A 23,892-nucleotide genomic window follows, 5' to 3' on the forward strand; every position below is an offset into this window, starting at 1 on the left:
CTGTAACATATCATAAAATCAGAGCTCCTCTCAACTTTTCTACACAGGTGCAGGACTCCCTTGCAGCAGGGGTGGGTACATGTCGGTTTTATCACCAAAGCAGACATTAAGCAAGTCACTTGTGGGAAGAATGAAGGCTGTAGCTATAAGCTTCATGAGGCCACATAGTATATAGCCCTAAGACTGGCTATTTACAGCAGGATAGTTAAGGATAAAGGATGTAATGGAAATTGTTTGTACAGTGCTTTGAAGATGGACATTGCTATCTAAATGTTAAGTATTATTTAATGTATGCAGTGTTGCTGTAGCTATGTCAGGCCCAGGATATTAGAGAGACAAGGTGGGTGAGGTAATATCTTTCACTGGACCAGCTTCTGTTTGTCAGAGAGAGAAAACTTTTGAGCTTGAAGAAGATCTCTGTGTAAGCTCAAAAGCTTGTCTCTCTCACCAACAGAAGTTGATCCATTGAAACATATTACCTCACCCACCTGGTCTCTCAATTATTATTTAAGGGAAACAGAAGAGGTGGCAATTTGGCTCTGCACTCTGAACAGTGCCAGTGGGAAATATGTTGTGGAAAACACAGATTTGCCATGAATCAAGGCACAATCAAAACTGATGGATTGGGAAGCAAGTAAAACTGACAGGAGATAAGGGCACAGTCATGAAGGAGAGCCAGTGTAAGACCCAGGAATGAGTGCGGTTATGTGGGCAAGTGAGAGTTGGGAACTTTCACTGTCAAGAGACAGACCTTTGTTTCTTGTAAGGCTGCTGGGCAGTAGGATTTTTCCCAGCACATTATCTGCTGTTACTTAAAAGGCTGAATTATCCAGTCATCATTTTTACTGGGTCATTAAATGCTCTATGTTAAACAGCTTTAAAAATTATTAGAATGTATTACTAAATTGAACGTATTAGCCTCTTGTGATCTTAAAGTGACATAAGAAAAGAATCCATGTTATGGTTACGTTTAAACGAGAATCTCAGAAAAAGACATTTCTCCTTTATAGCTAAGGGATGGAAACCTTTACATAATAGGCAGCACCGGGCTTTCACATATGTCTTTTGTTCTTACAAAGTATTATTATAAGCAATACTGTTTGGATATGTGTGTCAGATTGTGATTCTTACATCAAATTGTTATATTAGTGATAAAGTAATGAACATAGGGTCTTAAAAGTTTCTTCTGAGTATTTTGTTTCAAAAGATTAAGTTTTGAGTAAATCAGAATAAAGCTCAAAGGACTAGGGACAAAAATTAGTTAACATACTCAATGTAATTTGCTGGAAGCATTCCTGTTTTCCCAGTTCTCTGAACAGTACCATACATCCAGCCATCATCAATTGGTTGCACATTGATGATATAGTCCCCATCCCTGAAGGAAACTTCATCTTCATCTTGAGCACTGTAGTCATACATAGCTCTGTATGTTCTCTGTTGAAGGAAAAGAAACAGGGCCATGAAGAATCCACCATTGACAGACATTGCTTCTCTGCCTCATACATATACACACAGCACTATCTTTAGTAAGCTGAAATATAGAATTCAAACCCACATGCAGAGAGAGTGCAGTCTATACTATCTAAGAGATATATGCTGAATAGAACTGGATGGACTATTTGTGTCAAATAATTTATTCAGCAAATTCAGTCATGAGACTGATTTTTATGAACATATGCGTTACATGCACCATGCAACCACATTTCGCTCTGGAAATATTCACCATTACTGATGCCTTGTGTATTCACTACCTATAGTTAATTATCCATGCTGCATGACTGGCCACCCAAACCACATGGTACTGTTTCTGTCCTGCTTGGATGATCCCAAACAGGCTGTGTCTTCACTAAGAGAAAACACGTGTTCTTAACTCACGTTAGCTAATTCGACCTGCCACCTCACATGAACACTACAAACCTTTACTACGATTCCACCTCAAGTTAGCTAACATGAGTTAAGAACACACCTTTTTGTTCCTAGTGAAGATAAGATTTCATGATGACTGGGTAAATATTTGTGGTGGGAATGCTCATGTGAGTACATATTTGTACGACTATTCATGTACACGTAAAATGTACATGAGTATTCATGCACAAATACTAAGTATTTGTGATTCTTTTATCTTTTTGTGAGCAAAATTTTGCTCACATGAATGTTTATGGATAGCTGGGTTTACACTTGTTTATACTAAGGTTAAGGTTGGGATAAGGGTTGAAGTTATATTTTTAATAGATGGCAAAGGCATCCACAGTCACCAATAGGCTCTTTTTAATGTAAATCCAAATAAATAAAGTGCAAACTAATTTTGTTAACTAAATATCACCGTGCTTCTACTCCTGTGTCAACTACATTCCCTTCCTAAGTTTAATATTTATTTCATATACATATATCAGTACTATTGTCAGCTATTAAAGATTAAAAAGTGGCTTTAGACTCATAGAGAACGGATTCCCACTAAGCCTTGATGGGCAAGATGATTGTTATACTTTAGCTGGAGAATGAACCTTCCCCAAATTTCCCCAAATGCTACTGAAACTGCAGGTTCTGCTAATTTAAAAAAGTCATATGAGTTCTCTACTTTCCTTTTCCTTCCTACCTTCTTGGCAGAAGCCAAAAGCAGCTCAGGAATCACAAATAGTATCCCACTCACCTAAGAGCTCTTTTCCATTTCTCACTATATCCAGCAATGTTAGCTAGATGTTTCTGCTGATATGATCAAAGGTAAAAAAAAACAGTTGATGTTGGCCAGTATGTTGGCTTTTGGAGTGAACACCCAATAAGATCTATCAAGGGGATATTGTCAAGCTGTCTGCCTACCAACTCAGGAAGATAACACTAGACTGCTTCATGTTCACATGGTCTAGATAATTAACATTTTTAAAAAATGAAAATTTAAGTTCAGCACAGATGGAAGTCCCACCAGCAGGAAATACCTAAGTGGGTCATATATCATAGACTTACAGTAAGGTGTGTTTCCTTATTCCTGCTTCCATGCTAGAAACAGATTTAATGGTCCTGCACTTCTCCTTTGCCTTCTAAATGGATTATCTGTAGAAGAGCTGTGAATGCCAGAGTAGGGGAGAACGCATTGTGCAGCAGAAAACTAACTTATGGGTTAAATACTGGGTAGCAATGTTATACCTTTCTCTGCTAGACTGAAGAGCCCATTATTGAATACTTGCTCCCCACGTAGGTACCTACAGACTGTAATCAAGTCACCTCTTAACCTTCTCTTTGTTAAGCTAAATAGATTGAGCTCTTTGAGTCTTTCACTGTAAGATATGTTTTCTAATCCTTTAATCATTCTTGTGGCTTTCCTCTGAACCCTATCTAATTTATCAATGTCCTTTTTGAAATGTGGGAACCAGAACTGGACACAGTAGTCCAGCAGTGGTCGACACAGTGTCAAATACAGAGTTAAAATAACCTTCCTATTCCTACTCAAGATTCCCTGGTTTATACATGCAAGGATCACATTAGCTCTTTTAGCCACAGCATCACAATGGCAGCTCATGTTCAGCTGATTATCCATAGAATCATAGACCTTAAGGTCAGAAGGGACCATTATGATCATCTAGTCTGATCTCCTGCACAATGCAGGCCACAGAATCTTACCCACCCAGTACTGTAACAACCCCCTAACCTATGTCTGAGCTATTGAAGTCCTCAAATTGTGGTTTAAAGACTTCAAGGTGCAGAGAATCCTCCAGCAAGTGACCCATGCCCCATGCTACAGAGGAAGACGAAAAAACCTCAGGGCCTCTGCCAATCTGCCCTGGAGGAAAATTCCTTCCTGACCCCAAATATGGCGATCAGCTGAACCCTGAGCATGTGGGCAAGACTCACCAGCCAGACACCCAGGAAAGAATTTTCTGTGGTAACTCAGACCATGACCCCCAAATCCACCATCCACCATGACCCCCAAATCTTTTTCAGTGACTCTGCTTCCCAGGATAGAGTCCTCCTTTCCTTTAAGTATCGCCTAAATGTTTTGTTCCTAGATGTGTATATTTACATTTAGCTATATTAAAATGCATATTGTTTCCTTGCATCCACTTTACCAAGCAATCCAGATTGATCTGAATCAGTGACCTGCCCTCTTCCTCATTTCCCACTCCCCCAATTTCTGTGTCAGCTGCAACCTTTATCTATGATGATTTTATGTTTTTTTCCAGATCATTGTTAAATAGCACAGGGCAAAAGAACGGATCTCTGCGGGACCCCATTGGAAACATACTTGCTCAATGACAATTCCCTGTTTACAGTTACATTTTGAGACCAATGAATTAGCCAGCTTTTAATCCATTTAACATGTGCCGTGAGCAGAGACCTCATAAAGGAATTAGCCATTTGACATGCATTTTAATTCTTTGGCGTGTGATTCCTTTTAACCAGCTTGATAGCATCACAGTGCTGCAAAGTTGTAAAGACAAGCTGATAACTCCATATTTTTAAAAAAATTATTAGGGCCCCTAATGCTGCTGAGATACCCAAATTTATGGCTTTAAGACCTAATTAGGTGGTAAATGGCTGTCGGGAAAAAAATTCTGTAATAATCCAGTTAGCATTTAGTACCTAATATCACTTCAGAGTGTAGTTTAAATGACTCAAATAAGGGATTTTAAAAATGCATTTAAGTGAATTATTCCTCTAATCAAGAGTAAGTTAAACAGATACTGAAAGCACAGTAGAGCATAAGAAAGGGGTTATGCGGGGGCAGTTGTAAAGTGGGTCAAACTTGACTCCCTTTATCCGGTATCCCATCAAAGGCATGAATCTGCAGTCATTGTATACACAAAACACCCACTGATACCAATGAAAGTTATCTGCATATAAGGGCTGAAGCACAGTTGTAATATTCCCAGTTTACAGGCCAGATCTGGTCTGATACATGTATTCAACCATCAGTTTAAGACTGCTCTCCATTTTGGCCTGTCGTCACCCATGGCAGATACAACAGTGCTTTGCACATAGAACTATAAAGGAAAACCAACTGGGATTATGGAATTTGCTTTCCAACAACCTTGCAATTACCTTAAGGCTTTGGAATGATCTCAACTGTTTGTAATGATCTCCACTTTTCAAACAGCCAAATGGAGCCTAGCGCTTTCTGATCTGAACCTTGTGAGAATGTTAACAAACCATTCCCATCATGGCTAACTAGCACAGCGGCCCAGCTGTTAGCAATACTGAGAGCCTTAGTGTAGGTGACTTGCCAGCTCCAGCAGTTTTCAGTACCATGACTCCATGCAGCAAATCACTTAAGCACTTGCTTAACTTTAAGCTTGTTAGTAGTTCCATCAGCTTTGCTAGAGTGGGGTCCATGTCAGTTACAGTTGCTCTAAGCAGTTCAAGAGAACATGGTATTGGAAACGCTGGCGGATGGTCAACAATGGAATTCCCATCTTTTGGACCTATACAATGCTCGTGCAATGGTTGAAGATTTCCTTACAATTTCTAGAGTAGACAGCAGCTACGACGAATGGAGAATGAGAGAAGTGCTGATATAATAAGCGCCAAGAAAGTGAAAGTTATGAAATTAAGTTGGGCTGCTTGGCAGGCCACTAATCAGGATGCTAGGGAGCCAGTCACCCAGGGAGCCAGACAGCCCTGGGAGCCTGCCAGGTGGGCTGTCAGATTTCTAGGCTCCCTGGAATCTCCAATTCCCCAATTTCCTGCCTAGCAGACAGGCAGGCTGCACAGTTTCCTGAGGTTCCCGTTTCCTCTGCAGCCCTCTAGGTGGGCTGCCTAGGTACCAGTTCGTCTGCCTGGCAGGCAGGCTGCCCAGCTCCCTTGCTAGTTGGCTGCTCAGTTGTCTTGCTGGACAGGCAGCTGGGCAGAACACTGAGGTCTGAAATACCAAAATGTTTCTGCTGGGGGAACGTTTTGGTGTTTTTGAAACAAAATATAGCTGTATTTTAGTTCTGTGAAAATGTCTTCGTTTTTAGCATTTTTTTCCTGATTTGGGATGAAAACACTTCTGAAAACTAAATTTTTTTCATGGAACTAAAATTCCATTTTCTGGCCAGCTCTAATCTTTGTTAATAAGTCAACATCCTGCGACTTCAATTAAGGTGAGAGAGCTAACAAAAATACATCCTCTGAAATATCCTGTAGATCTGCCAGAAAAGAAAAGGGAAAACCAAAGCTGACATTTATGATAGTCTTAAGCTAAAAAACAATGGAGCTCTAGTCACTACCACAATAAGAAATGTTAAAAATGTTAGTAATTTTTTAAAAAATCTTAAGAAATCAAAGAAGCAAACAAATATGCACAAGTCCAATTTTCAGAAATCTTTTGTAAGTCCTCATTGACATCCAATACCATAGCTAGCTATACCAACTAAAAAACAAGGTTCACCTGCAAAAAGCACAAACATGGCCTTGTTAGAACTATAAATTCCCTCCAGCTTTAAATTTCTGTGTGTCTATTTGATCAGACAGATTAAAAACAACAGCAAATGGAAACCTCATTACTTAGTTCATTGTGTGAAAAAGTCCTACCGCAACATTTTCTTCTTTCTAGAGTACATGAATAATGTAGATAATTTCATTGTTCTTTGGAGCACATATCTAAATTCACATCATTCAGTTTTTGAGATAAAAATCTCTTGCTACTTTTCTGCATCACCTAATCCTATGCATATTTTACCTGCAGTTAGGACCATATGAAGCATTTCTTTAATTTGAAAATAAGTACAATATGAGGAATCCAGAAGAATGATTATTTCCCAAGGTTCCCAATTCTGGGATTGCAAAGGTTACCAGCGGATTTATATTTATAAGACATTTACCAGTAGCTAAAGGGGGGTGCACTGAAAAGAATGATTCTTTCAATTCAATACTCACCAAGCCTGCTGAATGTGGCTGCGAATGCATTGACCTCATAGATGACATACTGGTCTGGTGCATATATCCATACCCTTGGGACTGACTTTGTTGATATGCTCCAGGAAGCACAGGGGCTACACATTAAAGACATACAGAAGCATTACTACAAGATTTAAAACAATATCCTTATTGAGTGTGTGTGTGCAACTTCTCTTAGCGGTTGGTAGCAGCTGTAGATTGCTCTCCCGATTAGAAACCTGCAGCATAAATTGGGATTCATGTTCCAGAAGGTAGGTAACTCTAAATCAGTAGAGAAGAGTTTTAAGTGACAAAACAAGCCTTGTGTAGGTTGAATTCTACATAAACCTAACACAATCAGCAGAGAAATATTCATTAGCATCACGAATAACTGGAAGCACAACAGTGAGTAGGAAGGCTTGAAAGACCTCGAGAAACATGACCAGACATGTGCACCAAAATCAGGGACATCACTAAGGCCAAGTCATTAAACACAGCTACATCGCCCAGGGTGTGAAAAGCACACACCCCTGAGTGACATAGTTAAGCCAACTTGACCCCTGGTGTAGACAGCACTAGGTTGACGGAAGAATTCTTCCATTGACCCAAGCTACCACCTCCCAGGGAGGTGGATTAACTACAGTGATGGGGAAACCGCTCTATCACTGTAGTGACTGTCTACACTGAAGAGCTCCAGCAATGCAGCTGCAGCACTGTAGCTGTGCCTCTGTAGTGGTATAAGTGTAGACACAGAACGCAGAACTTTGATGCTACACTGAGATAGTAGAGAAAAATGATACCATGGGGGCACACGACAGTTTGATTTTTGTTAATGAAAAAAGACAAAACTAAAACTAAGTACTGAAACAAAGTTGAAATATTTTAGTAACACTGCTTAACCAATTTATTTCTAATTATAGTATATTTACCTTCTTTTATAGGCTAAAGACCTAGAAAAGCTTATTTCATCTAGGTATATGTGATCGTTTAGCAATGGGTACTGATCTAGGTTCCCTTAGTTTATGCTGACTCCATCAACACCCTGGCCAAGCATAGAGATTAATTAAAATCTGCCAATTTCTTTCTGTCCCTTTGTCCTGCTATGTCCATTAGGCTCTGTCCAACATCGCTCTTCCCTCCCACAGATACACACAATTTTTTTGGTAGTGTGATTTTACCAACCACAGGTGACAACACTATACTGTGTTTTATTGATGAAAAGCTGCTGAAAGTTCGAATAAAAACCGTGTGGACCCTTGTGATGATTTGGGAATGTCTAAAATTTATGAATTGTGATGTGAACTCGATCTGTGTCAGGCCACAAACTCCATCTGGTACATTTAGCTTTTTTGCCTTCTCTGTTTCCTGTTTGCCTCCATGTTGGGCTGAAGTCCCCACACAGAGAGATACAGGGCTGACACTAGAGGGTAGTTGACTAAGTACTCAGCTACAGGAAATCTAGAAATTCACTCTAGACTAAAAACTGGTCGCTACCCAGAAGAACTGGTTTAGCAGGGGGAGATCACCTTGTCAACAAAGGCGTTTGTGCTTATGTGGAGATGCTGAAAATGGCATCATCTGACACAGAAGAATGAAAGTTTCAAAAGGGATGAAGAAAAGGAGTACTTGTGGCACCTGAGAGTAACAAATTTATTTGAGCATAAGCATAACTTCATCGGATGCATGCAGTGGAAAATACAGTGGAGAGATTTTATATACACAGAGAACATGAAACAATGAGTGTTACCATACACACTGTAACGAGAGTGATCGCGGTTCTGCTCAGGGGCCATTTTCCTCTATTCCAGGAGAAAGAAGCAATGCAGCATGAACCATGCACTGAAGCCTGACCCAGCCCAAAGAATGTCCCGGAGTGGTGAGGAAACTCAGGTAGAAATATTCATGTAATGTTTATTGGTTTAAATCTTCTGTGTTCTTCTGTGCCTTATATGATTAAGTATAAAATAACACGTGTTAGACACCGAGCAAAGTCTGTGTGTGATAGGCTTCACAACTGCTGCATGCTCCTAAGAGAGTTAAACTGTAAACCAGCAGCATCACACCCTGAAGTGGAATTCTGGGAGAGGGTGTGTTTAAATACACAGGAGACTGAGGGAGCTCAACAGTGGGTTCTACCTTTCAGACGAGAATACCAGACAGAAGGTCTGTGCCCCAAGAGTGTGCCTAGGGACCCCAAGATTGAGCAGTGGCTGGATTCTGTTCAGGCTCCAAGAGCTTAAAGCACCTGTGAATCCAAAGCACCAAAGCCTGGATTTTCCTCACAGCAGTCCTTGGGAGTGGCTGGAATGGGGGTGCTCACTAAGTTCTGTGACAAACCTCTACCCTTACTCCTTGCTAGAAGGAGATTCCTAGTAATTTAAATCAACAGTCTCTGTTCCAACATCCTGTTTTGACACCGGACTGACAGAATCTGAAAAACAAGTGTCCTTGGGCATCTGTGAAACCCAAGTGTAGCTGAGGTGGCCATTCAGTATCTTTTCCACAAGCCTCTGTTTTGGGGGAAGGTGGACGGTCCTGACAATAACTGGTAAGGTGGTTAATATCCAAACAGTGAAGGTTTAATCATTTCCTGTCTAACCATGGTTTGCAAGCCTCACCAATATTGGGCCTAACATCTCTCTGCTGGTTTAATCCAGCTATTGAGAACCTTAGCCCATCTCTCAAATAGTTAATTGGCATTCGCCAAGCACAACTGAAACCTCACTAAGCAACAGTGTAAAAATAATCATAAAGATGGTACATTTCTTTTGACACTTTTTCCACAAAATGATCAAGCCTCAGGATGGGTTCAAAACTGATACAGGACAGGAGCAGTGCAAAAATAATTTATGGAGGGGATCAAGAGGTGCAGAATTAATTAATGTGGGGCTGCAGAGGTTGCAGAATTAATTTATTGGCAGTTAAGGTTTTGGGGAGGAGCTGGAAGACAGCACATCATCAGGCAGTGCTTTAATGAAAGATATTGGCAAGTATGCAAGAATCATCTGGCCTTTTTACCTCTGAAGGAACCAGGACGTATAGAAGGGTGTGAAATGAACTATGGGGAAAGGTTTGCTGAATTGTGCTGGAATGAAAGTTCAGTTTGTGCTCTGTGAGAAGTTTCATTTTCATTTTACCCAACCTGCTTCCCTATCCCTAATTCTGAGATTGGTAGTTTGAGCAAATGGTTAGAGTTTTCCTGTAACTAGTAATTTTTTAATATATAATATATTAAAATAAACTACATATATGATTAAAATATTGAGTGCTCATTACCCAGTCATCATATCCATTATGTTATACTTTTTAAAGATAGTGAATTACTATATTCTTAATTAAGGTATTTGTGATTTGGAGACACCAATTTCAAATTACTACAAATGCACAGATTGTGCTGTGAGGTGAGAGAGTAAAGTTGAAGCCGTATGTTGATTTAGTCAGAGAAGTTCCTATAACATGAAGCAACTTGGGGACAGTAATATGCAGTACTGGAATATGATGAATAATGCATGTTTTAGATGTGGCGACTTCATTCTTGTGATGTATGAGTGCACAGATACTTTAAAGCAGTTTAATCATCAGAAAATTAGTGCTCATTAATGTGTTCACAAGGTGATCTTGATATTAAGTTAATGGTTCTAAGCAGTTCATCAGATAATTTATGTTTCAATGTTGTCACATACTACTTCTAAATGATCAGACATGGCCTCTCCTGAGAAAATGGATAGAAGCGCAATTTAGTCAAAAGTTACTGTGAGCACGCTTCGGTGAACATATTTTGCCTAATTTCAAACTCATTTGAACACTGTGGGCCAAATTCACCACAAGTGTAAATGAGAGCAACTCCACTGAAATCAATGGTGTGTTCTGCTTATGCCAGTGATAAATGTGGCTGTGTGTATTCAAAACTAAGAGCAGAATTCAATCTTTTTGAGTTTACAGTGTATTGGGAATGAGCATCTGGTCAGTTCTTATCCGTTACTGAACTCTGCTCCTGCTCCAGCAGCTCACACTCCCTCTGCTATGCAGGGACAGAAAGAGAGAAGGAGTCCTCTACTCCTGTCAGGAGAGGCAGATAAACACCAACCCAAACAACCCCTTTACTCAGCTCCTGTCAAGAAAAGGCACCCTAACAACCCCAGCTTTCATTCCAATGGAAAGTGGAGTGATGATGCCAATGGAAACCCTTCTCTCATTACTTCTTCTCCCTAATAGGGCCTACGTCCCTCAACAATCATCACTCCTCTCTCATTGTCTGTGTTCAGAGTATCTTCCAAATCCAGAAAGGATCTTCTGAGAATGGGTGGCCCACACACTCAGAACCAATATGCCAACCATCGGCAGTAGGACTGTGGAAATATGCTTCCTTGCCCTGATGTCCAGATTCTGTCCAGGCGAAAGAAGTCAAACAAACAAACACAGAATCTACTTGCTAATGTTATCTGGCTGTAATAGAAATTTCCAGAAATTACGCAGGCTACATAGACTCATAGAAGATTAGGGTCGGAGAGACTGCAGGAGGTCACCTCGTCCAACACCCTGCTCGAAGCAGGACCAACCCCAACTAAATCATCCCGAGTGCTACAGTGGTGCAGCTGCACCACTGTAGTGCTACGGATGAAGATGCTCTTTGACAATGAGAGAGAGCTTTCTCGTCAGCTTAGTAACTCCACCTCACATGACAGGTGGCAGCTATGTCAGTGGGAGAAGCTCTTGTTTGAAAATTTAATAAGTGCGTGATGGAGGCTGGCATCATGGCCTGATTGGAGGTGGGAGTCAATAACTTGATAGTGAATGAGGTGTTAGGTATGGTGAGGACAGATCGTGAAAGGCCTTGTAAATTAACCCAAGTAGCTTCTGTCTGATGCAACAGAAAATGGGGAGCCAGTGGAGGGATGCAAAGCGTGGGGCAATGTTCTCAAAACAATGGGCTAGGGAAATTATCTTAGCAGCAGTGTGCTGAATAGATATGAGCAGGGCAAGACTGTATTTGTCAAGGAGGATGTTGCAGTAATTGAGACACAGGTTATGAGAGCCTGGACAAGCATTCTACCTGCAAGAAAGGAAAGCCCATATCTTAGAGAAGTTCTTGCTGATTCTTTCAGCATGATTTAGACATAGCCTGGCTGTGAGGCTCTAGAGAGAGGTATGAATCGAAGGTGACTCCCAGGTTATAGGCCTGAGCTACAGAGAGGGTGATGATATGAGGATGACTGGGAGAGGTGGGGGGGAGGGGAGAGATTAGAAGCTCTGTTTTAGCCATATTGAGTTTGAAATGATTGCTACATAACCATGAAAAGATGTCAGAGAAACAGGCTAAGCCTTTAGTTTGCACAAAAGGAGACAGGTCTAGAGTAAAGAGATAGATCTAGGAGTCATCAGTATAGAGGTAGTAGTTGAATTTGTGTTTGCTGATGAGATTACCCAAAGATAAGATGTAGAAGGAGAAGAGAAGGGGACTCAGGACAGAGCCCTGTGGGACCCATGCAGAAAGTTGAAATGAGAGTGGGGGTAGGGTGGGGCTGAAGAAGATCCTCCAAAGGAAATTCTGAAGTAGTGATAAGAGAAGTAGGAGGAGAACCAGAAGAGGACAGAGTCACAGAAGTGAGGTAGAGTAGACCAGGAAATGATTTTCCTGCACTGTGAGAAGTTTTGAGATTGCAAAAAAAATTCCCATCCCAAATCAGGACAAAAAGTGAAAAACCTTAAATTTTTTCACAAACTGAAAATCTGGAGAAAAAATGGTTCAAGTAAATAAATATTTTGTTTCGATAATTTCAAACTGTTTCATTTATATTTTGATCACTTTACATTTTTTTTTTACTATAATTAGCTTGAATTCATAAACAATGTATTTCAAACCAGGAAAAAAACCACTTTTTTTCATTTCCTAACATCAATATGACAAGTTTGCGTATTTTACGCTATCCTAAATTTTAAAAATATACAAAATAAACTGTACACAAATCAAATGTAGCCACAGAAAAATCATCAAAAAGTATGGCTGTGCAATGAACTTTCAATGGGAATAGTAATTTTATAACATTTAAAATAATTAATAAAAGCAACGAGGAGTCCTTGTGACACCTTAGAGACTAACAAATTTATTTGGGCATAAGCTTTTGTGGGCTAAAACCCACTTCATCAGATGCATGGAGTGACAAAAAGTAGGCAGGTATAAATGTACAGCACATGAAAAAAGATGGGTGGTGCCTTACCAAGTGCTGGGTCAATGCTAATGAAGCCAATTCAATTAGGGTGGATATGGCCCAGTCCAACAGTTGACAAGAAGGGGTGAATATTAACAGAGGGAAAATTACTTTTTGTAGTGCTAATGAGGCCAATTCAATCATAACAGGAGAATGTAAGGGGGATCTTCAGAAGGAGATCCCTGTGGAGATTTCCCACCTCAATATTCCCTTCATGGGGAGGCATTGGGATGGAGTGAGGTTAGGCCATGGGTCAGAAACCTCCTCATCTGTTAGTTACTCTGTAACTTACATCCAAACCATTTTGTAAGAAAGTTTTAGAGTACTATATATATCTAAATTACAATGCCACTAATCTGGGAAATGTCCAGTGCAGTTTGGAGACAGAGAGAAGCATCATCACCACTAACCAATTATATACAGTCCCTGTTTCTGGGTATTACTGAGTGCTAAGGTAGGGGCCAAGAGACAGTGAGGTGCTCACCTATTGGTCTTCAGGGAGCATACTGTCACTCACACTGGCCCCGCTCCAGCGGAGTAGCAAAATCTTGATGGCCACTGCTTCAGGAAACCGCAAACCCCAAAATTAATTTTTAATGCTGACTTACAGGTTTGCTGCTTATTGGAGCGTGGTTATGTAGGTTCAACTATACAGAATAACCCTGATTCCCTGAGAGCCAGTTAGAACACTGGCCTTTTTATTTTAATGCCTGCAGGTACAGTATGACCAATAGCATATCTATCATGAAATACAGTCATATACAATATCTCAGGATATTCAAGAAGTCAGAATGTTTTGAAAAGTCACCAGCCTATAAAATACAAACAGAGGTTATTTGTAATGTTCACATCTATTGAAACTGAACCTAAGGCTATGTCTACACTGCAAACTAGGGGTGTGATTCCCCTGCGTGCATACACATACTTGTGCTAGCTTTCATCAAACTAGTGCCAGTATAAATAGCAGTGTAGCCATGGCAGTGGCAGTGGAAGCAAAGCTTAGCCATGTCAAGTATGCGTCTACCAGTTTCAGATTCACAGTTCAGACAGCCTAAATGTTTTCTGTGGCATTAACTAAAACAGTGAAAATAGTGAAAATCTGTAGGTGAAGACAACAAGTCATTGATCAGGGTTATATTAGCAGCAGCAAACTAGTATAAACAGTTGTTACAATGACAAGTTAAAAAATTATGAGGTCATATCTGACATTTAGAATGTTATGAACATTTATAACAATATAACAACTCATTTTAGCTGAAAGTAACAAATTGTTTTACTGCTCTCACATCCCTTTGGCCAGTTGAGACCTACAGCTCCTATAAAAATAGTACCATTTGGACTATTCTGCTTGTAAACCTAAAAATGGAATTTATTGTCCCCAATTTTAATCCTTAAAATATCATTTGGAGGTTATTGTGAGCACTAAATGTTGCAGAACAGCTAAACCAGGGGCAATGAAGAAATAGCAACATTAAAACTTTGTGTCCTTGAGGCACTCGTTTTACTCACAAAACCAGAGTTTTGATATATTAAGGACATTAATTCAATCTACGATCAAAAAATGAATAATTGCGGAAAGTAGACATATCTCAGAAGCACAATTTACACCAGATACTGATTTTTGTTTAGGCAGTTCTGGGTTTATCAATCTGGTGTTAACAGAGTTTCCATATCTGTTGTCCTGAAATTATGACTAGAGTTCAACTCATATTTATAGCCATACATACATTTCTACTTATATGGTTTTGGTTTACCTTGGTGCTGTTCTGGTAGTCTAAAGATGAGCTTCTCCAACCATTCCATATACACTAGAGCAGTAACTACTATTAATAATTATATAAGAATAAGTAGACTTGTCCCCATTTCTTACACTGCATTTGTAATGGTTGTGTACATAGATCATACAGCGCACTTCAACAGAGCACTAGAAATGTATTGCAATAGTTTGCAGGTATGGCTGCAGGATTTGGTATCATGTCATGTCTCTCAGTGAAGTGCAAACCTTATTACAAACTGGGTTTTTAGCTGGCATGTCACATCGGGTGCACAGCATGCCTCAGCTGAGAAAGCAGAGTGAGACATTTCACTTCACAGCACGACACTCTCTTAATTTATGAAGACACGCAACAGCCAAAAAAGCCAGTTTGTGATATGCCTTTCCCAGTACTGAGAGGCACACAAACTGTCACAAAATGCTGCAATTCCTTCTCACATTGTGTACAGGGCAGTTTTTGTTGTATTGTGCTTTCTCACACATTATTCTGAAACAATTAACAAAAATGAAGGGCATACTGGTAACATTAGCAATGTGTTCTAATTTGTAATTAGATCTCCTATATGCCCTTCATTGTATACATAAATCATACAGTGCCCTTCAATACAGCATGGCCAGAGGGCAGCAGGAGAGTGGTTTTTTTTTTGAAGCAGAAAAGAATTTTATGTGTGTAACACTTACAAGAATCACCAAAAAGGATAAAGCAAAACTATGCAACAAAACAAAAGCAAACACGAGGTATAACACAGCAGTCTTCAGGAGGGAGAAGTGTTCAGGCTAGTCTGGGCCCAGAGACGGGGGGCTTCCTCGACACTCATGGTCTTCCACCCCCTCGAGTTACCTAGTGCCACGCCCAGTGTCACCGATTATCCCTCTCCTGAGAGTGCCCGACAAGATGGGCATGGCTGTGGGGTGACGGTTTAGGGGTGGGGGGGGACGTACAGCCACGTGTGATAGGACCCCTCCTAGGTGACAGTGATGATGGTATCCACAGCGGCAAACGGCTGGGGCCTCTCGCTCTTCCCCTCAATCAAAGGGTCAGACGGAGGGAACCGGATGGGGTCACCGAGCAGAGAAATTCGGACAGCGCCCACCGCTCCTCGAAGGCGTCCAGGGAGTCAGTGGACGCCGCCCAGAGGAACTCCGCCCGGATACGTGAATGTACTGAGGATCGGAAAACGGCCCTACAATTGCAGGACGCTTCATTAGCCAACCTCCCCTCTCTGGTTTTATAAATGGCTGTTTTAGCTAGGGCTAGGAGGAGGTTAACCAGGAGATCTCGCGATTTTGTGGGGCCACGGATGGATAGTGTGTAGATAAAAAAGTGAGGGGAAAAGTGTAGCCAAAAGCATAATAAAATATTTGTGAGGAGCCGGAAAAGGGGCTGCAGCCTGGCACACTAAATATACACGCGCCAGGGTTTCCCTCCTGTTGCAAAAAGGGCAAGTATCTGGGATGGGGTTGAACCGCGTCAAAAACACGCCCGTGCTCACAGCTCCGTGAAGGAGCCGCCAACTAATGTCCCTGACGGGCCTCGGGACCAAGGTGGAATACAGGCTGGCCCACCGGGGTTGCTCACCCTCCAAGGGTGGCAGGAGGTCCCGCCACTTTGTATCGGGGCGGGACACCAGGGTGTGGGCGTGAAGGGTGTGAAGCATGAGTGTGTATAGATATTTCTGTGGAGCAATTTGGAAGCTGACCGGTTGCAGTTCATGCAGCTGGCTCGCAGTGAAAGGGTGAGGGATTTGTTGGGATCTACGGGGTAGGGGCCCAATTGAAAGGTCCGGCGGGCTTGGGGTAGAGGGTGGGCGGGGTGCGCCCTCGTGCAGGGCTCGGCTGAGATAAGCCCAAGCAGCAGGCGTCAAGGCGGCCTTCACCTCCTGAAGTACGCGCCAGGGGGTATGAGGTCTGGAGAGCCCATGCGCCGAGCAAGCGTCAGGGGATCCAGCCAGTCTCCCCGGTCATAGTCCAGGAGGTCTCCGACTCTTGTGACTTCTGCCAGGACCAAACTCTGGCACACTGAGCGGGACTCCGCCGCCTGCACAAGGAGCTGGGGGTTGTGTAGTAGGGGCTCCGTGAGGAGATCTGCTCCCACGGTGACCGCCATGGACCTGGTTGTTGAAAACAGTTTCCAGGTCCGGAGGAGGTCCTGGTAGAAGACCAACAGCCCGGAGAGGTCTCACGGAAAACCTTTTGGACAGAGATAAAAGAGCTGCCGGTCGTATCGGAGCCCTTGGAAGCGGCGCAGGAAAGTGTACGCCAGTATGCTCCACGTCAAACTACCTGCGCTATAAAGGAGCCTCTGCAGGGCCTGGAGGCGGAAGACACGGACCTGAGTGTGCAAACACTTCAGGCCCTGCCCTCCTTCCTTCAGGGGTAGATGAAGAACCCCAACAGGGGCCCAGTGCATTCCTGACCAAAAGAACTCTAGAATTGATGTCCGGAGGTTGGTCAGGAAACCCGGGGCCGGGACCAGGGTGTTGAGCTGGTACCAGAGCGTGGACAGGTCTAGTTGGTTAAGCACCAGTGCTCTCCCTCGGAGGGAGAGACATCGGAGTAGTCTCGTCCATTTCTGGAGCCGCTCTATCACCCCAACTTCTAAATTTTGCCAGTTCTCCGGCGGAGAAGGGTGCGTGGCAGAAAGGTAAAAGCTTAGGTAGAGCAGTGGACCCGCGCTCCACCAAATGGTCTGAAGCGCGGGTGGGAGAGAGCTCACCTGCCGCCAGTCCCCCACCGCCAAGCCAGAGCTCTTGACCCAGTTGACTCGGGCGGAGGAGGCTGCTGAATAGATGGCCTGGCAAGCCTCCACCTGCGCCAAGTCGCCTGGGTCCTGGACCACGAGGAGCACGTCATCGGCGTATGCCAACAGGACCAGCCGCAGCTCCGGCTCCCGTAGCACCAACCCTGTCAACCTCCTTTGGAGGAGACAGAGGAAGGGCTCGATCGCCAGAGCGTACAGCTGTCCCGAGAGGGGTCCCCCTTGCCGTACTCCTCGCCCGAAGCTGACTGGTTCGGTCAGGGTCCAGTTGAGCCTAACCAGACACTCCGCGGAAGCGTACAGCACCCGGAGAAAACTCACAAACTGAGATCCGAATCCAAATGCCTGCAGAGTGCCCAAGAGGTACTCATGGTCCACTCTATTGAACACCTTCTCCTGATCAAGAGACAGGAGGGCGAATGACAGACCGTCTCTATGCCCGAGTTCCAAAAGGTCGCGGACTATAAATAGATTGTCAAAAATGCTGCGGCCCAGGACAGTATAGGTCTGGTCTGGGTGGATCACGTCCGCCATCATGGACCCTAGCCGTTGCTTTCGCTACAATTTTGTAGTCCGTGCTAAGGAGCGAGATGGGACGCCAGTTTCGTAAATCGCGGAGGTCCCCCTTCTTCGGCAACAAGGCGAGCACAGCTCACCTGCACGAAAGAGGGAGGACCCCGCCCTGCAAAGACTCGGACCAGACAGTGGCTAGGTCTGGGCCAACGATGTCCCAGAACGCACAGTAGAACTCCACGGTCAGCCTGTCCATGCCCGGAGATTTATTGGTGGGCATGCAACGGAGGGCTTCCGAGAACTCGGCCAGGGTGACAGGCAGCTCTAGTCAGTCTCGGTCGCCAACGCTGACCGTGGGGAGTTCCTCCCAGAGCACCCTGGAAGCGCCAGGATTGGTCGGATCTTGTGTAGAAGTCTTGTGACTTCTACACAAGCCCTCCCACACATCTCCACCGGATCCGTGAGGGGGGTGCTGTCTTCTGCTAGAAGGCAGGTGACGTGTTTCTTGGCCCCCGTCATTTTATCCAGGGCATAGAAGAAACGGGAGCCGCAATCCATCTCCCGAAGGAGGTGGATGCGGGATCGAACAAAGGCACCTCGGGCCGGATGGTCCTCGAGGGCCCGGAGCTCCTCCCGCTTCTCCCGGCACGCTCCGCAGAGGAACGGGTCCTCAGGGCTGGAGGCCAGACGCCTCTCCATCTTTAAGACCTCCCGTTCCAACTGCTCTATCGCTGCATTTCTCCATCGGCTGGTGCCCTGAGTGTAGTCATGGCAGAAGAGCTTGGCGCACACCTTCCCTAGATCCCACCATCATCGCGCCGAGGGAAAGGCACGCCACTGCTCTCACCAGGCCAGCCAAAACTCCCGGAAGGACGTCATGAAGCCCTCATCCTCCAATAGGCTGTTGTTAAAATGTCAATAGGCTGGCCCCGGCCTCTCTGCGCGGAGGGAGGCTGTTATGGTGGCTAGATGATGGTCGGAAAATGGGGCCGGCTGAATGTTGGAGGAGTGGGCCTGTGAAAGATGGAAATGGGATAAATAAATATGGTCCAACCGAGAGTGGTGTGACCGATGGGCCTCCACCCGGACAAAGGTGAACGTGGAAGTGTCATCTGGGTGATGGTCACGCCAGACGTCTACTAGGGAGTGATGTTCGACTATTTCTCGGAGAATGTTTGCAGCGGCCGGGCTCAGCTCGGCCCCTGAGCGGTCCTGTTCCTCGAGGGTGGTGTTAAAGTCCCCTCCCAGGACTAAGCACTCGTGAGAAACTAGGGTGCTGAGGAAGTCGGACACCCGCTGATAGAATTGCGGCCGCTTTGGGCTCGTTGTTGGGGCATAGATGTTAACGAGGTTGACCACGAGCCCCTCCATATGGACTCGGAGATGCAGCAGGTGACCCGGCATGGCCTCAGTGACCCCTAGCACCTCGGGCCATAGGTTGGGGGAGAACAGGGTCGCCACTCCAGCTTGTCGAATCGTGAAGTGGCTGAAGTAGACCCGTCCCCCCACTCCAGCCGCCAGCTGTCCTCGGTGGTCAGATCCGTATGGGTCTCCTGCAGGAAAACCACAGAGTAGCCCCCTTCCCGAAGGTAAGAGAGCACCTGGGACCTGCGGAGAGCCACCCTACAGCCCCTGGTATTCAAAGTTGCAATAATGAGAGGCGTCATGCAGAGGGCTGGGGGGAGTGGGGGTTCCTTGTTGGCGGGGGTGTTCGCAGCCCCCGGCAGGTCGCGCAACAATCCATGACCCATCTTGTGAGTAAATCGTCATGGAAGCTGCGGGCCCGCCCGTAGGCCGCAGCAGTGTGCCTTCCTTTCCCTTTACTCTCCTTTATAAGGGCCCTTGTGGCCTGGAGGATTTGATCAAAGTCCCCCCATAGCTGGAGAGCTAGCTGTACCCTGTTGCAGAAGCCATGGATGTCTTCTAAAAGCTCTCACAATGCTTTTTGCAGCTCATGGGGGGGTGGGGTTGCGATTTCCAGGTTATTCCCTGGTGGGGCTCTTGGTGCAGCCTCATGGTCCGCTGAGGCGGGCAGGCAGGATGCAGACCACCGATGGGACGTCTGACAGGCTAAAGTTATTAGATCCATCTCAAGCCTTGGGGTAGAAGGGGATGGTGGAGGGAAAATTGCAGCTCCTAATGGGTCGCGGCAGGAAAATGCAAAGGCTGCTCCTTGGGGGGAATCCGCAAAAAACGGGAAAGAAATAACCCCAGGGGCGGCAATAGCATTGCAGGAGGAGGTGGATTGGGCAGGGGTGGGGGTGGGGGCAGAGGCGAGGTTCTGGGCTTCGGGAGGCAAGCAGCTGAGAGGTGGTGCCTCCCGAACAGATTCGAGGGTTAAGGGGGTGGGTGGGGGGCTTCCAGTGATGCTAGGCGCAGGCTCTTTGGTGGATCTGGCAGCCATGGCATCAGGTGGTGGATCACCTTCTGCAGGGTGCTCGCCTGGGAAGGCGGTTAGGGGGAGGGAGCATGGGGAAAGGGGGACTGGGGTAAGGTTGCACAGATCGAGGCCAGCTGGCAGTAGGTCATTCTCTCCCTGGGTGACCGGGGTCAAACCTAGGGCCTCGATCTCCTCATACATGGAGGAGAGGTCGTCTTCTGCCACCCCGGGGGTCTCCCCCTGGCGCCCGCTACGACGGTCGCTTCGGGGTTCGCGGGGGGGGTTGGGTGATATTTGGGCAGAAGGGGCTTCCTCAGGGGTCTCGGAGGGGACATTCTACCTTCTAGTGCTATTTTGTTTTCCCCTCCCGACACCGGCAGATGGATCTCACTTGTGGGCATAGCAGAAGGCTCAGTGTCAGTGCCTCCCTTCCTGGTCTTCTGGGGGGCCTCTGCATCAGATGGGTGCAGCAGAGCTCGAGCCTTCTGCTTGCCTCACTTTCCCTGGACTAGAGTCTAGCCCTCCATAGCATCGTCTGGGGGCTGGATAGCAGGGGTCATGTCGGGGGGCAAAGATGATGGTTCAGAGGCTTGGGGGGGGTAACGGTGAGGCAGCATGAAGGGGGGGCGGTTCTCCTTGGGGAGGGCCCTCTCCTATGCTCGGTAATATCTTTGCTGCACCCTCCTCCATAGGCTCTGCTGGATTGTTAACAGCAAGGGCGGGGCTCCCTCGCTCGTCTGGGCGTTGTAGGGGAGGTGTCTCTTGGGCCCAGGCAGGAGCAGCGGTGGATCGAGCAGGAGGAGAGGTGGTTTCAGATGTCGGGCGGCTAGGGGCGTTGACAACAACGGAGCCGATGTCCTGCAGGGTCTCGGGGGTCTCGGGTGCCCCTCCCCGCCGGGCCAAGGTGCAGTCTTTTCAGACATGCCCCGCTGATCGGCAGAGGTAGCACCGGGCCTATCCTGTGGAATAGTAGACCCGATAACGGGCTCCCTGGTAGGGGACTAGGAAGGACCCCTCGAGCGCCTCTCTGTCATGCGCCGCCAGTGGCAGTAGAAGCTGCACTTGCCGGCGGAACGAAAGGACGTGACGGAGAGTGGGGTCCTTGCAGCCCAACAGGAGAGAGCTGATGACAGAAACGGGTTTCCCCAGGGTGGAGAGAGTGGGTAACAGGGCGGCATTGGGTAGAAAAAGAGGGACAGAGGTCAGGACTAGGTGGACGTCCAGGTCTTCTAGCGGCTCCAGGGGGACAAACACCCCCCCCCCCACCGCCAGGCCCTTCTCCACCGCCTCCGGGGTGGCAGCCTCCGATGCTAAGAAAAAGACGACCTTCCCATACATTTTGGAGGCCGCCACAATAGCCGTGGGTCTTACCACCCTCGCCAATGCCTGCACATATGTCTCCACGTGGGGCGAGGCGGGCACCAGGAGGCAACGGACGCCATGCTTCCTGGTCATGGTGGGAAAGGGGCCCCGGCCGCTATTGATGGTAACGGAGGTGGTGGGTGGGTGAGATGACGAGGCGGCAGGCGGGGGGGGCTGCCACCGCCCGGGCATATGCCCTGGGGGCCGGGGGAGGGATGCTCGCAGAGCTGGTGGAGGGAACAGCGGGGAGGGACGCCATGGTTGATGACGAGGCCACAGCGGTGGGGGTAGCCCCTGCCATGGAGGGCTTGGTGGTTGTGGCGGAGCCTTTCCCCTTCTTCGCACCGTGGCCTTTCCGGCTAACCGGGGGGCTTTCCTAGAATCTGGGGGGGGCGGTGGGCATAGCAGCGGCAATAGTCACCATGGTGCCTCCGGCTGCCAATGCTCCAGCAGTGGTTGGGGGGGAGGCTTGGAGGTTGGGCAGGGGGGTAGTTGGGGGAGGGGCAACTGAGGTTGTTAGAGGGGCCTCACCCCTCTCATTTCCCGCCATCGTGAGCAGGGAGAGATGGGGAGACACCAGAAGGAGGAGGGGGGTGGGGGAGGCAGATTAACCACTTCTCCCCGTTGGGCTGCAGGCGGGGAGGGAGGGGCAAATGGGTCGTACTGGACAGGGGAAGGAAACAGGAGTTGGGGTCAGGTAGTAGGGGCAAACTATGGGGTGGGCAGTCCGGGGGAGTGGGGAACGCGGACGCACGCACGTTTGTCCAAAGAGTCTCGTTTGGTCGGCTGTTGTGTCTGGTCCAGACGATGGAATTCAGGGCAAGCAGTTGAGTCTAGAGGCAGATGGCAAGCTGCCAGCAGGGACGGACGGCGGGGGGGCCATGACGGTTGTAGTAGTGTGGGGGGGGCACCGATGGATTGGGGGGCAGGTCCATGCCACACCCCCTGTGCCCCTACAAACGCAGTTAAGACACAGTCAAACTCCCCCCACACAAGAGTACAGTTCAAAAGTTACTCAGTCTTACGGTCCCCTCCATGATGATTTGTAGCTTCCCTGGGCGATGTCTTTGTCGGCTGTCTTCTCTCCTGGGCTTTGTGGAACATTCCATAAATGCCAAGCAGATAAGAAGAAGAAAAAAATAACTTGTCGATTAATTACGGATCCACAAACGAACAGCAAAACGGTTGGGTCTGGGGGCGTCCACTCCCCTCTTCCGGGGAGCGGGTCGGCAGTCCTCCCCTCCTCCTCCGGGGCTTACAGCTGAAGCAATAGCAGTGTCCGAGGGCAGGCGTGGGGGGGCTGGCAGGCAAGCTGGCAGCCGACCAGCACTTGAACGGCAGCAAAAAAAACAGCAAAAAAAAAAAAATGAAGAAAAAGTCTCTGCCCCGGTCGGGGGGGGAACTGAAGCGGGGCAAAAAGCAAGGAAAGCCCAGGCCAGAGGGCAGCAGGAGAGTGCTAGAAGGGAGCCTTCTTCCCTGGAGAGGGAAGAAAGTTTGCTATGGATTAATTAAAGCACCTGAAGCCAATTAGAGCACTTGAAGCCAGTCACCTGAACCACCACTCCTTGCATTCAAAGATAGAGTCTTCAAATGGGTAAGAACTGGGTCATGGTCCCTAAACAAGCACTCTCATTTTCTTTGTGGAGAAATTTAAGAAAGGGCACTTTTGTGAGAGTGAGCCTTTTTAAAGAGAAATGCATTGGTCCAGTCAAAAATCAGTTTGTCAAAGAGAATCCATTCTCATTGCAGGGGTCCCCAATCTTGCAAGCGGGTAAACCCTCATCTCATGTTTAATGCAAACACAATGTATACATTGAATAAATTGTGGTACCAACTAATATAGAACAGATAATCATCTATTTCTGTGCATTTTACCCCCATCAAAGAATTTAGTTTACTACTTCAGTCACTTAAAAATTGTTTTGACAAATTTACATCAGATGTACTGATTATTTTGATTTCTTCCTACTATTCACACCATATTAGGCATTTAAAAAAAACAGAAAAATCATATGAGTACTGACATGTAAAGAAAGGACAGCTTTAA

General features: G+C 46.2%; 1 protein-coding gene across 3 annotated transcripts in view; it reads right to left on the reverse strand.

Moving 5' to 3' along the window:
* Nucleotides 1-1,257: 1,257 nt before the first annotated feature.
* LOC144260728 (LIM zinc-binding domain-containing Nebulette) overlaps nt 1,258-23,892 on the reverse strand; it is a 408,056-nt gene continuing 385,421 nt past the window's right edge. For 2 of the 3 annotated variants that reach the window (XM_077809448.1, XM_077809447.1), the window contains 2 exons: nt 6,850-6,965; nt 1,258-1,434 (listed from right to left, as the gene is read on the reverse strand). In XM_077809448.1, the coding sequence (XP_077665574.1) occupies nt 1,258-1,434; nt 6,850-6,965 (293 nt within the window). The remainder of the gene's footprint in view (nt 1,435-6,849; nt 6,966-23,892) is intronic. The other variant, XM_077809449.1, reaches the window with a different exon arrangement.

The sequence above is a fragment of the Eretmochelys imbricata genome, chromosome 2 (genome assembly GCF_965152235.1).
Source record: "Eretmochelys imbricata isolate rEreImb1 chromosome 2, rEreImb1.hap1, whole genome shotgun sequence".
Taxonomy (NCBI): Eukaryota; Metazoa; Chordata; order Testudines; family Cheloniidae; genus Eretmochelys; species Eretmochelys imbricata.